This window comes from Limanda limanda, chromosome 14, assembly GCF_963576545.1.
Source record: "Limanda limanda chromosome 14, fLimLim1.1, whole genome shotgun sequence".
NCBI classification, from domain to species: Eukaryota; Metazoa; Chordata; class Actinopteri; order Pleuronectiformes; family Pleuronectidae; genus Limanda; species Limanda limanda.
The window spans coordinates 26,231,689-26,247,659 of NC_083649.1; the positions used below are offsets into that span (position 1 = coordinate 26,231,689).

The 15,971-nt window shown below is 44.1% G+C and overlaps 1 protein-coding gene across 7 annotated transcripts in view; it reads right to left on the bottom strand.

Annotated features, from left to right (window-relative positions):
- picalma (phosphatidylinositol binding clathrin assembly protein a) overlaps positions 1–15,971 on the bottom strand; it is a 47,127-nt gene that overhangs the window by 12,643 nt on the left and 18,513 nt on the right. For 3 of the 7 annotated variants that reach the window (XM_061086355.1, XM_061086356.1, XM_061086361.1), the window contains exons 3-13: positions 8,254–8,396; positions 7,968–8,043; positions 7,759–7,861; positions 7,452–7,545; positions 7,196–7,349; positions 6,388–6,494; positions 6,239–6,280; positions 4,559–4,644; positions 4,233–4,356; positions 3,310–3,443; positions 2,132–2,217 (exon numbers count right to left, since the gene is read on the bottom strand). In XM_061086355.1, the coding sequence (XP_060942338.1) occupies positions 2,132–2,217; positions 3,310–3,443; positions 4,233–4,356; positions 4,559–4,644; positions 6,239–6,280; positions 6,388–6,494; positions 7,196–7,349; positions 7,452–7,545; positions 7,759–7,861; positions 7,968–8,043; positions 8,254–8,396 (1,149 nt within the window). The remainder of the gene's footprint in view (positions 1–2,131; positions 2,218–3,309; positions 3,444–4,232; positions 4,357–4,558; positions 4,645–6,238; positions 6,281–6,387; positions 6,495–7,195; positions 7,350–7,451; positions 7,546–7,758; positions 7,862–7,967; positions 8,044–8,253; positions 8,397–15,971) is intronic. The other 4 variants (XM_061086358.1, XM_061086362.1, XM_061086360.1 and 1 more) reach the window with 3 other exon arrangements.

Consider the following 15,971-nt stretch of genomic DNA (forward strand, 5'->3'; position numbering starts at 1 on the left):
AATGAAAAGAGACACAATCTAAAGCTTATATTCATCAGAAACCTATTCCCCATCTTATGTTGTCATAAGAAGTCACATAGAAGTCAGAATGATGTCATGCATAATTTAAAAAATGTGATCATGATTAGGGCTGAACGATTTGGGGAAATAATCTTATTGCGATTTTTTCCCCCAATATTACGATTGCGATTTAATATGCGATTTTTCTATTGATCCTCTTTTTTCCCCCCAAAAAAAACGTAATGAATGATTTATTATGTCCAACACAATATTAGATACATTAAGTGTAAAATATTCTTTAAAATGATAGGTGTCTTACTGCTCCCAAGTCACTAACATTTCACACAACTGAAACATAGAATTTGCCTCTACTATACTTTGAAAATATTTTGTAAAAGCAAAGTAAATAAAGTTATAAATAAAAAACGGAGAAATGCACAGGCCACAGACTCAAACGGTACAACTACATGTATGAACAGTTTCCTGAAGCTAATGAAGTGGTCCCACTGCTCAGACTTTGATTTTTAACCCTTTCGAAGACAAGTCACGTAACAGACAGATTGTGTGTGGAGCCACAACACAGCAGACATGAGGTGGTGTCCGCCACGTAGGTGATGCCGGCCTGCTTCGCTGTCTTCTGGATCAGTGGAGTTTTGTTGTCCCGCGGCATTCTGGCTGCGGGTGAGGACGGCAGCCCGGTGCCCTACTCTCGTTCGCACGTGATAATCGCGCACGTTGCGATTAGGCAATCGCGTTTTATCATATCGCGATTTTATCGTAAATGCAATTAATCGTTCAGCCCTAATCTTGATGATGTATATGTACCTCTCCTCCAATACTGTTCAGTTTAGCTCGCACTAATGTTAAAAAATGTAATGGTTCAATATGGTAAATGGTTTTGTATTTATATAGCGCTTTTCTAGTTTTGATGACCAAGAAAGCTCTTTACAGTACAGTTTTACATTCACCCATTCACACACACATTCATACAGTGTGTCTATTCACAGCACTTTGTTATTCTATGAGGGGCCATTCAGGGTTCAGCATCTTGCCAAGGACACTTCACATGCAGATGGGTCAGACTGGGGATCGAACTGACGACCTTCAGGTTGGAGGACGACCACTTTACCCCTCAGCCACAGCCGCCCACAATACACTACACAAAACCCATTTACATGGTCTATGGCTATAAACCTGGAAGGTGATTTATAAAACGTGGATTGGATCAGACCATGTCTTTTGGTCATGTATAACACAACTTCACTTTGTATTTACTGCGGAACAATCATAACAAGGATGTTTTGCAATATGGCAGGTGTTAAAGTGTTTAAATCAAGTTTTAAAGTAGAATATTTAAAATGTACTTTTTAAATAGTGAATTAAAGTAGCCTATGCTGTGTTGTGTTTCCCATTAATTATCAAGGCTGTGGCAGACCACGGCATTCCAATTGACCAACATTCAAATTTGCCTACATACGTGAGAGTTTTGTTCACCACCCTTCTTCCTTCGTCAATATATTTAACAGCATTAAAAAATACTCCCATACACGCACAGTTCAACTAACTGCCTGTCTCCAGGAACACGTAACGCTCATGAACACACAACTGCTTTGATTTTACAAGAATATGTAAAATTTGCAATTACTCCACGGTTCAAAAGCATTCCAAACTGCTGTCGATCGGTAGGGATCAATCTTGGTCTGTAACACTGCTAGTGCAGCATACAATATGCAGATACACTAGCATGAGTCCACCACAACCTGCCAGACATATCATACGGCTTTAATTTGCAGGAATAAGCAGTCAGTAGGAATATCTACAATAGACACTAAAAATGTTTCTAAATTTTTTGTCTTTTAAATTTTTCCCCCCAGTGGTATCAAAAATGGTATCGAGCATTTCCCTGGGTATCGGTATCGAGTTGGAAATTCTAGTATCGAGGACAAGCCTAATCAACAATTCAATATGTATCAAAGACATGCATCAAACATAAGTACGTTTCTGAACTGGATTATGAGTAGTTACAACTAATACAACTTGTGTTTGGTATTGTGTGCATATCTACGTGTGCATGTGTGTGTATAAAAAAGGTAGTGGCAGTGTGGACTGAAGTGTTGCCAAGAGCTCTGACCTCCCCATGAGTTATTGGTAGTGAGAGGCAACGACTGCTGGAAGGCTGGCTGCAGGTCCAGAAGGTCATTGGCTGCCTTGGACATGCTGGAGGGAACAAGCAGGAGCAGAAGATAAATCGGTCACTCATTCAAAGAGTGTCACGTTCTCAGTTCAAAGACAAAGTTACAACTACAATTGTCCTCAGCAAATTGGTATACTTTGTTTACTTGTTATTCTGTCCCCACTTTCAACAACAGTCCATATTGTGTTATCAGGACTGCCCGTTTCCATAAAGGATCAAAGTTTCATCTGATCTTAACAGAAACAACAGTGAAACCGATTTAAAGGACTTTGTAACAAACTTCTACTTGCATCTAAATAAACCGACCAACCCCTTAGAAAAAAGGCCCCAAAAGATAAAACACATCAGTAGACATAAGACACAAATCAAAACTGTTTTTCCCCTTAAGGCCGGCGCATGCTTCTGCAACTGCGGCTTTTCACGCCGCTGTGTCGACGGACTCGTTTTGATTTATGGTTCCCCAAGGGTTGCGCTTGATGCAAAGCAATTCACCGCCAGACCACTAGGCGGAGTAATGTTTTTTGTCGAAGTCGGCTCTGCTTCGTGTGTGGCAGTCGTGGTTGACTGTTTATTTACATAACCACGGCGGCTCCTCAAGCCTTTTTCTGGCGGACAAATCCGTCAGTCAGTGACGGGTTATACTAGTGGTCATAGTTTCGGATCTCTTCTGCCAAGTGCTCTTCTATTGGTCCATATTCGTTCTTCTAAATCTTCCGTGGTTTCTGCCGGTATTATGGGGCATGAAACCGGAAATGCGACTCCTGAAAGGATGTAGTTAGCAGACCAATCACAGCCTTGCCGGCTGCGTGAGGTTTGTGGAGCTTTGCCGTCTAGTTAGAAAAAATTGGGCAACGCACGTAAGCACGTAAGAAGGGATATGTAAGCACGTAAGGGGCCAGGAAGGGCTCTTGCGCTTGCGGGCCCCTGTAAACGCAGAAGCGTGCGCCAGCCTTTAGTTGATGCTCTTTAATAAATAAAGATTTGATGAACTGAAAATGTTAATCTGGATCTACATATTTGTACATTATTATACATCCCATTCAAGACACTTAAAGAAGCCATGAAACTGAACTGGGGAGGGTCACTTTAAGATGGCTGACTGGGTATGAACTTACCTGTTGGTGGAGCTGGGGGTGGAGAAGAGGTCAATGGCAGGGGCTGAATTGATTGTTCCACCCACTGAGGAGAGAGGGGAGGAGTCTGTGGTTGCTGTTGCAGGATTCCTCTGGAGATCTTTAAGACGCTGCTCCTACCACAATTGCAATGTTAGCAACATGTAGGCTAACGTGCATCCAAATACTCAACTGGTTGTACTAAGGAATGTTGCTTCAATTTGGCAGCTCAAAAAGGAGAGGCAGGTAATATGACTAGGAGTGCACTGCAACACAGGGCTGTCACAAGACTCACAATTAGGATCAAGTTATGCTTAATACAATCCCGAGAAAGTGAATCTTAATGACACAAATTGTAGGATTTCTTTAAACTCCATTGCAGCAGTTAAGGAAACATTTAAAGCTTGCCACAGTACCATTAGAAACTGACTTTTAATCAAAACATCCACCTCAGAGGTAACTTTGTTTGTGCCACAACCCATGACACACCAAAACTCTACTTAAACATCACACAAAGGATGAAAGCATTGTTACTCTTTTGGAGAAAACCTCAGAAAAAAGTTCATCTACAAATTTCCCAGAAACTCTTTCAGGATGATGAAGTACACTTTGCCGGACGCTGCTGCTCTGGCCTAACGTGTATGGATGACCACAAATATCATCGAAATGGTAATAAAGAACATTTGTTTATTAATTAATAACTGTGTCGTGAAAACAGACAATCAATTTTTTTTTTAATTCATTCCTAATCTATAAAACTTGTTTTATTTGCAAATTGTCATAGAAAGGGTATAGGAGAAGCTAAATGACTCAGCACCTTTTGAGTGCCAGATTAATCTGTATCTTAATTCAATTCAGTGACACTTGGGGGCCTCTCTAGAAGTGAACTACGTTGAAAGGAATGTAGGCGAGTGAAGAAAATTTACTTTTAGTGTTTTTAGGCGAGACTGCTCTTCCTCCAGGGCTGCCTGTTTTTCCCTCTCGTCCACTTTGGTGAAAGAGATGCCGGTGTTGGCCAGGGAAGAGACCGCACTGGAGAGGGTGCTCGCCCTGAATCAGAGACAAACACAGAAAACAGCATTAAAACACTTTCCATTTTGACAACTTGACATTTGACTGTGGTGTCAAAGTTAACTTGTTGCTAGTGTGTTATGAAATGTGATATTAATTAACAGCAACAAGGGCACTTTCTTTACCATTTTCCACAACAAAAAAAATAAAAACTAACTCAAACCAGATGAAGCAGACCTACCTGCTGGCTGCTGTTGAGTCTTTGACTTTCTTTCCCTCTAAAGAGGCCAAGTGCTGTTCCAGGGCATCCAGCAGGCTGCTTGGGGCCTAGCATGAATGTCATTGACACACATTAGGTTTCAAAGGCTGAGGAAAAGCTACTACAACATGTCTTCTGAAAAAATAGCAACACTGAAGCATGCCAGCTTATTGCCAAGACTACATAAACTACTCTCAAATACAGAGACACAGAGAGAAAAGGTCAAGATACTTACACAAACTGTAAACTGAAAACAGAGAGATAGAAAAGGGGAAATACAGAAAATAAAGGTGGCAACTGTCAAGATATTATTAAGAAACCTTTTAGGAGAAAGCTAATATTATTTTAGTTGATCTGCTACCATAAATACATAATTAACTTCACAGTCTAAATAAATGTAATTTCTAAATAATGCTACACTCAGCAGGTCACTGGTCTATGTAAGATGGGTCCATCATATCCCACTCTACAAACCTTGAGTCACACCTTTATTTGCTGTATGACGTGCAAGGTCAGAAGTGAATGTGAGCAGCAAGGTGTTTGGATGTGCAATCGTGGGCTCATGCAATGCCTGGCTGGCGTGCACAGCACATGGTGTTAAAAGATCTTAGGCCTAAAGCTGCAGGAGGGTATGCAGTCTGTGAAAGGATAATAACAGCCACATTTTTGAAGTTAATTAAGGATGGCTAACCCGATAGCCATCCTACTCTATCTGTTGATACACATAAGTATCAACAGATAGAGTATTACAGTGCCAGTGTACTTATTACCTTTAATCATAAGCTGCTTTACAGTGTATTTGAAAAAGTACTACATTCAACAGTGGGCCTGATCAGTGTTACTATGCATTTACGTAAACTAATAAAATAACCACACATTTCAGTGCCACTGCAGTGAATTGTTCACAATAAGTAGAAGTTAAAAAGAGATTTAGAAATCTGAGTACCAGACCAAGCAGTCACTCGGTTCAGTGCTGAACAACAACCTTATTAAACTCCCATAGATGTGTATTATAAACAGAAAATGACATGCTGAATTTCTCAAACTTTGAAAAGCTCAGCTCACACAATTCATAGGTTTGAGTGAGGATATGAATGGTTTTATGGCTCAAGGGCTTGAGATGTTAAACAAAATGACAATGATGGCAGGTGGATATATGGTTGTGATGCCAAAATAGAAAAAAAACAACAAATGCAATACAAATAAAATTACACTCATCTCTACTGAAATTCTCAGTGGAATCTTAAAACCTCATCACTGCTGGATACCAGTTTGGGTAAATGACATACCATTCTTCTTGTGATTTGGCAAACTGTCCATTTAATATACCTTGACCAATGTTATTTCAATAAAGGGAATACTATAATTACTGGTCACTCAAATGATAAGCTTTTAAGAGAAGGTACTACTGCACGTTAACAGCATTCTTACTGTAATTTCAATCATTTTCCTACAATGATTTGCCACCTAAAAGGACATTTGTGTTCCCTTTCTGACAAATGTCAAATATGCATGCTACAATAGACACTTTAGCAAGACATTATTATATAAATAAGTTGCATAATTGTGCAGGATTTGGCCATTCTACAAGCTTTTGTTAAGGACAACCAACAAAGAGATTATGGGTGTATGTTATTATAAGTAATAGTTATTTAAGCTTACCTGAGACAAATCTGGGATGTCTCCTCTATCAATCCCCACTTGCTGCAGGAAAGAACAAGATTTAAGATGAGCACAAAATTGCTGACCTATCTAAATGACTACAGGCCCCTTTACATCTCTGACTGGCTGATCTGAGGTTCCTGACTTACCTCTGCAACTTTGAGGAACTCAGAGATTCTTGTCATTCGTGTAAGGAATTTTTTGTAGATATCAAGTCCATCTTTGCACTGAACTTTCTTCATGTCAAAGTATTTCTCTGTTAATTTAAGAAAGCAAGCACAACAAAAAGATTAATAATGACTGCAGAAAAAAATATAAAGCAATGGTGGAGTGAGCTATTGTCATACTGCACTCCAGAAAAGTAATGCATAACGTTACTGCTACCAGTGAAATTCAACAGGATATGGGGAAAAATTGTTATCAGAGTAAAATAAATAGAGGGGCAGTTACATATAAAGTATAAAATATTCCTGTTTTTAAATTGTGATTGTTTGACCATGATGGATTACTGATATTAATTAAAATTATGGAGAATACTGCATATGTGTATTGCTGGGAAGGGACGCTGCAATTCATTGTTTTAATGTTTTTAAGGATAAGCAGAATTTAAAAATTGATGAATGCTGGGGGGCTAGAGCAGTCGCCCTCTAACCAGAAGGCCGGCGGTGCGATCCCAGTCTCCCATCTGCATGCCGAAGTGTACTTGGCCAAGATACTGAAACCTAAATTGCTCCTCATAGAAAAAAAAGTGCTTTCCATAGATGCTGATGGTATGATATGTGTGTGTGAACGGGTGGATGGCAAAAAGCTGTACTGTAAAACAGTTTGAGTGCTCATCAAGACTAGAAAATCTCTTCATAAATACAGACCATTGACCATCACCATAATGCACAGAAAACTACAACAGTCCAAACAGTAAACATGGAAGCCTATGACAACACAAAAGCTTGTTTTTACCCAGGAGGTTGATTATGCCTTCATTGTAAGCAGCAAACAGTCGAATCGCATCTTTGAAGAGAAGCAGGAAAGCTGCGTTGATCACACCATTTGTCAGTTCGTTTGCATTGACCTGGAAGACAGGTGGAGTTGTTTTAAGCTCTTCAGAGGTGACCTGAATTTTGAACAAGCCAATGGGTCAAAAGATGGAAAGTTGCATGTAATATATGGAACTGGAGTTAGCAATCAATGTAATCTGCCAGTCCTGTGCGCTCACATTGAAATCGAGTAACACATCCATCTGATTTTGGATGATAGGGATGGTCTTGAGGAGTTTCTCTGTGTTCATGGTTCTCATCAACCCATCGGACCTGTGGAAGGAAATACATGCTTTTATGAATGATTACATCTCAATATAGAGCATTGATTATCAAAGTGTTTTGACTTTTAAATGGCACAAGATGGGAACTATTGTATATTTTATATAGGCTGCAAAAAAGCTGCATATATCTAATGAGCTTGTGCAGCTGTGACAATATTTAGTGGATGTAAAAAACTAAAAAATAATAATAAAAGACTCTTACCCTCTTTTTACTTTAGTGAAGTCAAAAGCGACTTGTCTGTAGGACACAGCCTTCTCATTCAGGTAGCGGCTATACCTCCTTATGAACGTTGACATATCATAGCCTACAGTTAAAACAGAACAAGTGGGGAGATGAAGTTAAGTGTCATGGTAACGTCATGAATATTTGCCAAGTATCTGTACAGTGTGTGCACAGTGCTGGTAATATACCTTGTAATCCACTTTTGTCCAAAAAATTGCTCAGGTTGAATAGTGTGTTCCTTGAAGCCAGATACTGAATGAATCTCTGCAAGAAAAACATGAGGAGGAGGAAGTATGAGGAGCTCAAGTGGTGTTCACCACAAGCGAACCAGCTAACTGCGACAAAGGGCTTGACTTGTGGGCTTGTAACATTGAATGTAGTGGTTCCCAAAGAAGGGGTTAGATTGAAGTACTCGAATAACCAAATATAACATACTGCATGTTGTCATTTTACAAAAAGAATCTCCTGCCTGACCTCATTGCCGTAGACCATCAGTTGGTGTGTAGTGGTGAGGGACTTGAAGACAACAACCCAGCTGGTGTTAGTGGTCCTCTCAAACAGTGTGTCCGCCAGCTGAGGGATGTTCACATTCATCTCATTGGTGCACTGAATCAAGTCTGAGGGAAGAGAAAGAGAGAGCAGAAAGGAGGGGGTGAGGCACAGATCAATAAGCCAAAGTGATTGAAACAATAGATGCACAGCACCTCAGAGTAAACACACAGGTTTGCTGTTCATTGAAGGCAAAGATAGTCAAGATGTAGATTCCCCATTTTCATTTATGTGTTTCTTTTTGTGGCACTAAGCTGACCAAAATCAATAGAATACAGGAGGGCAACGGAATGCTGGGGAGGAGAGTTCAGGTAAATACTGATTCAGAACAAACATTATCAAGAAAGCCAACATACTGGTCTGGAATATGACAAACTTGTTGGGAGTGGATTTTTTTATACGACCACTGATCATGGACTTTTTACAGAAAAAAGTTAGCACTCAAATGAAACAATTCAAAACTATGGAGATGAATGCCAATTAAAAAAGGGGGATTTCACTGATTTACAAATTGATTCCTGTGGTTCTTATTTAGTAACTACATGAATATGAATGCCATAAACATCATTCTGCCTTATCTATATCAAAGTATAGCTGTTATCAGACAAGACCAAATCTGGAGACAATCGTTTTTTTCCCCTTTTTGTGTCGGTCGCATGCTAGAAAAGTCGTAAACCCCACCACTTGCTCACAGTGAATCCTGTGGAAAATCTCCTGCTGTTTTCTCACAATGGCTCTCCAGCAACAGTTGACACTGAAATACCAATGTATATGAAGGTGCTACTCTAATGAGGGTGAACAGTGAGCTGTGGCATTGAACACAATAGCCCAGGAGGAGGCAGCTGCCAGCGGTGTTTTTGCAACTGCAGCCGAGAGGCCTTGTGGTCGAGTTGGCTCAGTTAGTTAACTGCTCTATGAGGAATGGTGTGATGCCTGTGTGGCAGATGCACATCCATGGAGACCAAACGGAAATCTCCATGTGCAACAAAATTCACTGCTCTTTATTTATTTGTCTATTTTGGATCAAGTCAGTGATTCTGCTGAGGAAGAAGGAGCATAGAACAAAGTATTGAGCATGTGAGGACAGAAGAGCCATTGCAATTCAAATACCAGCATAGTTGGAAGAAAATTGGCTTCCTGGTATTTTAATGATATATGTTTGGATCAGATCTTTGGTGCTGCTATCACAAGGCAGAATACAGAGAAGCGGAACTTGACCTAACAGGTTAGGGAAGAGGAAGCAGTCAACATGGTTTTGCGACAGCTGCAGGCCAACGGCAGACCCTGCAGCTGAGATGGCTCACTCTTTAGCAGCCAGTGAGGTCAGGATGTCTGTGCTACAGATGCACACAAATGGAGAATAGATTTAAAATGTCCACATTGCAACCAACGTCAGCGCTTCATTTTTTTAAATCATTTATTTCTGCCAAAATTGATTCCACAGAGAACGAAGGAGTTCAACAGCACATTTTTTTTATCAATGTCAGTATTTCTTAAACTGATAAAAATTAAAACACTCATGACATAGCTGGAAAGATTATCACAGAAACTGAAGTCATACATGCTTGGGAAAAATCATGATTTTAAGTAATATACTATGTATGAAGTGGTAACATCACCTTACATAGCAATTTCAAATCCTTCATAAAACCTTTAAGTGAAAACCAGAAAAAGGCAGCAATACTAAATAGCAAAGGGACATTGAATATTATACATTGTCAGTTACCAGGGACATGCAGACATTTTGGGGGGCAGGGGCTCAAAGAGAAAAAGGGCACTTCTTATGATCATGTATAAAAAAATAAAAAATGTAAACAAAATGTTGAATATAGTTGAGAATCTGCTTCATTTATTTTATTAACCTCACTGTTGATAAATACTCAAAATCTTTTTTATTCACTAGATTTATCATAAAAGCAGGCAACAAAGGAGCTGCATCTTGATGTATTTCAATGTATCAAATCCACAATTTCCTATATTTCTGAACGTGGCTAATTTCTCATCAATTAAAATCAGTTAATAAAATCAGTTAAATATCTTTTTTGATCTTAATAATCTTTGTATACAAAAATTATTAAAAATTATTATAGACTGTTACTGTTATTACAAGAGTGCTGTAATTTACTAAATAAATCAGTTTACAGCAGTATGTGTACGACAGTGGTCAGTGCTCTCCACACTGATTTGACATTTACACTTAAACTACCAACAATCTCAGGACAAACTCTGATTAAATCCTTTACTTTAATCAATATAGTTGTTGACAGGGGAGCTGTGCAAAAACAATATGAATTTATTTTAAAAAACTTACTAAGAACCCCCACAGAAAAAAGGGTAGCGGCTCAAGCCCCCTCTGATGTCTATTTGTGAATGTTTATCGAAGTTGCCATTGGCTACATATCTTTGCATTACAGGCTCACTTCAGTTCTGAACATGTGCTCAGACGTCTTTACTACAGTCAAATCGTACTAAAGTTGTTTAGATTTAATCACAATGTCACTAAAAACCCCTTGTTAGGACCTATGACTATATTGTTCTGTTATGATTTGAGGACTGACAGCATACATACTAAGTGTGGCTTGGCTGAGCGCCTCGACAATCTGGCCTGAAGTGAAAGCAAATGCCTCTGGGCTCCTCTTTTCATCAAGGCCATGGGACTGATCAATGACGCCAGACCTCATTAGATACCCCATATAACTTCAAAAAGATCTATACTCCCAGTGCTCTTAAGTTCACATCATGCACATTACGTGTCATTTAGCTGACAGTTTTATCCAAAACGTCTTTCAATTAGTGCATTCAACATCTATGAGGGGCTCAGCATCTTGCCCAGGGACACTTCGGCATGGGCTAGAATTCGAGCCGCTGACCTCCTGGTTGGATGAAGACAGCTCTACCCCTCAGTCACAGCACTTGACCTTGATAGTAACCTACGGTGCCACAACATTAAATCGTATGTATTTGAAGAAGAAAACATGGGAAAGGGGTTAATCTGCTCACAAACCTATTGATGATTGCTGCAAATATGGTAAACAAAATGAAAAAAAGAACAAATTGTGGCAGGACAAGGAAAGGCAGAGACGCAGGTACTGCTTACTGTTGTTTATTCAGTAGTCAGGAAGAACAGGCACATGTTCCCCATACGGGAAGTATATATAGCTACAGACTTTACATTTCCCATCGACCCACTGGGTGAGAGGACACACCCATGAGTGCACGCCACACAGACCCCCCCCGAACACCCAGAGGGAAAAATACAAAATGGGACAAAAGTCAGTACCTCTCAGGGGGTTTAACGAGGCGACCATAACGGCTACGCCGATCCCCGTCCGCAAACGCAGGGGTGAAACAAGCAGAAGGGACATCATTTACAACAGACACAGGATCAGGAGGCACAACTGGAGAAAACAACACAGGGGTCTTAGAAGGGGGGCGACCACGACGGGGAACCCGGGCCGGTAGCACCTCTTCGCCGGCCAACAGATGAGCTGGCTTAAGTCTGTCCAACGAAACACGCTCCCTGCGCCCGCCCATGTCCAGAATGAAACTTTTAGAACCCGCCTCTAACACCCTAAACGGGCCGTCATACGGGGGCTGGAGGGGAAACCGGTGAGCATCGTGACGCACGAAAACAAACCGAGCGGTCGCGAGATCCGTTGGCACGAAAGACCGAGGAGAAAAATGATGCACGGGCACCGGTGCACAAGCGGACTGTGACGCACGACGCAGAAAGGGGGCCGAGCTGTGAGGCAGAAACTCCCCTGGGATGCGGAGCGGCTGACCGAGCACCAACTCTGCAGGCGAGGCATCCAGGTCAGCCTTAGGAGCCGAGCGCAACCCGAGCATCACCCACGGCAACTGATCCAACCAGTTTGCATCTGAGAGCGCAGCCCGCAATGACGCCTTAAGCGACCGGTGAAAACGTTCACACAAACCGTTAGCCTGGGGGTGGTAGGCAGTGGTACGGTGAACCTGTGTGCCCAAAGACTTTGCTAGCGCCGACCAGAGCTCCGAAATGAACTGCGGGCCTCTGTCAGAGGTGATATCAGACGGTGCACCAAAACGTGAGAGCCAAGCTGAAAGAAAAGCGCGTGCCACGTCCGCAGATGTCGTGGAAGACAGAGGAACGCCCTCTGGCCACCTAGTGGTCCGATCTACCATGGTAAGGAGATGTGTAAAACCCTGGGAAGGGGGAAGAGGCCCCACAAGGTCGATATGCACATGATCAAAACGCCTGGCTGGAATCAAAAATGGCTCGAGGGGCGCCCTAGTGTGCTGGTGAACTTTAGCTCGCTGACACGCCACACATGTGGCCGCCCACTCCTTGACCTCTTTGCGAAGGCCAGGCCACACAAACTTCGAAGACACCAACTTCACCGACGCCCGGACACCCGGATGAGAAAGCGAGTGCACCATATCAAAGACCCGACGGCGCCAAGCAACCGGCACCACCGGGCGGGGGCGGCCCGTGGAGACGTCGCAAAGGAGGGCAGGCCCACCATTTTGCACAACTGCCTCCTCCAGCTCCAGACCGGTACTCGCAGCTCTCAGTGCAACGATACCCGGGTCCCCAGGTTGATCGGCAGCCAGTGCGGAAAAATCAACCCCAAGATGCACAGGGCACACCAGCACCCGCGACAGGCAGTCTGCAACCGGGTTCGCTTTACCCGCCACATGTTGGATGTCCGTTGTGAATTCGGAGTTCGCCGCTAGATGGCGCTGCTGGCGAGCAGACCATGGCTCTGTCACCTTTGCCATAGCAAACGTCAATGGTTTGTGGTCAACATAGGCTGTGAAAGGGCGGCCTTCCAGCAGGAAACGGAAATTACGCGTAGCCAGGTACAACGCTAACAGTTCCCGGTCAAACACACTGTATTTTCGCTCACTGTCTCGCAAACCGCGGCTAAAAAATGCAAGGGGCTGCCACGCATCCGCAACCCGCTGTTCAACAACTGCACCAACAGCCACATCTGAAGCATGAGGGCGATGGGCGCCCGAGACGCGGGGTGCGCCAGAAGCGCCGCGTTAGCCAGGGCAGCCTTAGCCCCCTCAAAAGCCTAGATCCTCACAGGGGTCCAATCAACCAATGGTTGCAGGAGTTGGGCCGCACGAGGCAAGAAACGATTGTAAAAGTTTACCATGCCCAAAAACTCCTGTAGCGACCTGACCGAGACCGGACGGGGAAAATCCGCAACTGCATGCACCTTCGAGGGCAAAGGAACCGCACCCTGCGACGAAATGCGATGACCCAAAAAGTCTATGACACACAGCCCAAACTGGCACTTGGCTCCGTTGACAATGAGACCATGCCCATCAAGGCGCTGGAAAACCTGCCTAAGGTGCGACAAATGTTCATCAGCCGACGGGCTGGCCACCAAGATGTCGTCCAAATAGACGAAAACAAACGCGAGGTCACGTAGCACCGAGTCCATCAATCGCTGAAACGTCTGCGCTGCGCCTTTAAGGCCGAACGGCATCCGCAGGAACTCGAAAAGCCCAAACGGCGTAATGACAGCAGTCTTGGGCACGTCCTCTGCCCGCACAGGCACCTGATGATAACCTCGCACCAAATCGATTTTAGAAAAAATTGTCATGCCCGCCAGACGAATCGAAAAATCCTGAACATGCGGAATTGGGTAACGGTCATGGGCCGTAATGTTATTTAAACGGCGGAAGTCGCCGCACGGCCTCCAAGAACCGTCCGCCTTGGGCACCATGTGGAGCGGTGAAGCCCACGGGCTGTTGGACCGCCTAACGATCCCCAAACGCTCCATGGTAGCAAACTCCTCCTTCGCGGTGGCTAACTTCACGGTGTCGAGGCGACGCGAACGTGCGAAAACAGGCGTACCCGCAGTGGGAATGAAATGTTCCACGCCGTGTTTAGTAACCGCGGCAGAAAATGCGGGCGTTGTCAGCGAAGGAAATTCCGCCAGTAAGCGCTGGAAGACATCCTTTGACGCCGCAAAATTAGCGTGTGTTAACGGCCCGGGTCCCCCTGACTGACACGGAAAAGACGCAAAAGACACAGCATCAATGAGCCTGCGATTAGTTACATCCACTAACAACCCATTAGTGCACAGAAAATCTGCTCCGACAATAGGAACCGTAATGGAGGCTACAACAAAATCACACAGAAATTTACGTCCATTGAAACACACAGTCGAAGACTTGGTACCAAACGTCTCTATAGCCGAGCCGTTAGCCGCTGTCAGACGCGGACCACTGCCACGGGCCGAGAGGTCCGTAGCTGCAGGAGGGAGAAGGCTCTTCTGCGAGCCGGAGTCCACCAGGAACTGATTACCTGATATGGAGTCATGAACGAACAGCAACTCCTCTTGATCACCAGCGCCCACGGCTGCTACGGAGCGCCGGCTCTTCCGTTTCCCGGTGCCTGGAACGCGCACGGAGGAACGCAGCGGCGCGCCTTGCTGCCGAAGCGCTGATGGAAGAAACACAGCTGGCCGCGCTGTGTGCGGGTGGAGACTGCAGCCGTCACTGCCGGAACCTCGTTCTCCAACGTCGACTGCGAGGACTCCACGGCCACACTCTGCACGGAGACGTTCCTCGAAGACAGCAGGATCCGGTCCGCCTCCTCAGCTAATCCACGGAAGTCGCCGGCTGCCAAACAGGAAGAGTTGGCGAGGGCTGCGCGCACCTGCAGCGGGAGCTGGCGCAGAAAGATGTGCGGGAACAGGAAACCCTCATCCTCGGAGCCCAGCAACGACAGCATCTCATCCATCCGGTCCACTGCCGAACCATCACCCAAACCGGGAAGCGACAGTAGCTTGTCCGCTCTCTCCGCGGCTGACAAGCTGTAGCGTCGGAGGAGAAGCTGCCTGATGGCGGCGTACTTCCCTCGCAGCGGCGGGGCCCGCAGGAGCTGCATCACGCGCCGGGTGGATTGCTGGTCCAAAGCCGCGACCACCAAAAAATACCTGGAGTCGTCTGCCGTTACTCCTCGCAGATGGAAGAGAGCCTCGATGTGCTGAAACCACGGCGCGGGGTCGTTCTGCCAAAACTCCGGGAGCTTAACGTGCTCCGCGGAGCTGTTCGATCCTGGAAGCTGCTGCGCCATGGTCGTCGTGGAGACACGGTCCACGGGAGCCGGGGAAGAAAAAACGTCTTCCCCCGATGAGGAAGGGACACTATCCTCCTTCACCTCGAACATGTTCAAAAAAGGGGTCACCAATGTGGCAGGACAAGGAAAGGCAGAGACGCAGGTACTGCTTACTGTTGTTTATTCAGTAGTCAGGAAGAACAGGCACATGTTCCCCATACGGGAAGTATATATAGCTACAGACTTTACATTTCCCATCGACCCACTGGGTGAGAGGACACACCCATGAGTGCACGCTACAAAATAACATTTTGCAAGGAAGCCCCATTTATGTCTGAGCAGGCAAGTCTGACAGTTACAGAACATAATCAGATGTTTTACAGTTCAAGGAGACGTAATCAGTTATGACCATATTTTGAGGAGGAAGCAAAAGAATGTCTTTGTTATATACTTTTATAAAAATTAATGTGACAGACCAACTGTTGACAATGGTCCCAGTTATTTAATATTTAAAACCATTAGAAGCTTGGCAGACAATGTAAATAAATATTTAACAGAATTTCCAATTTAATTGAGTTGAAGGATC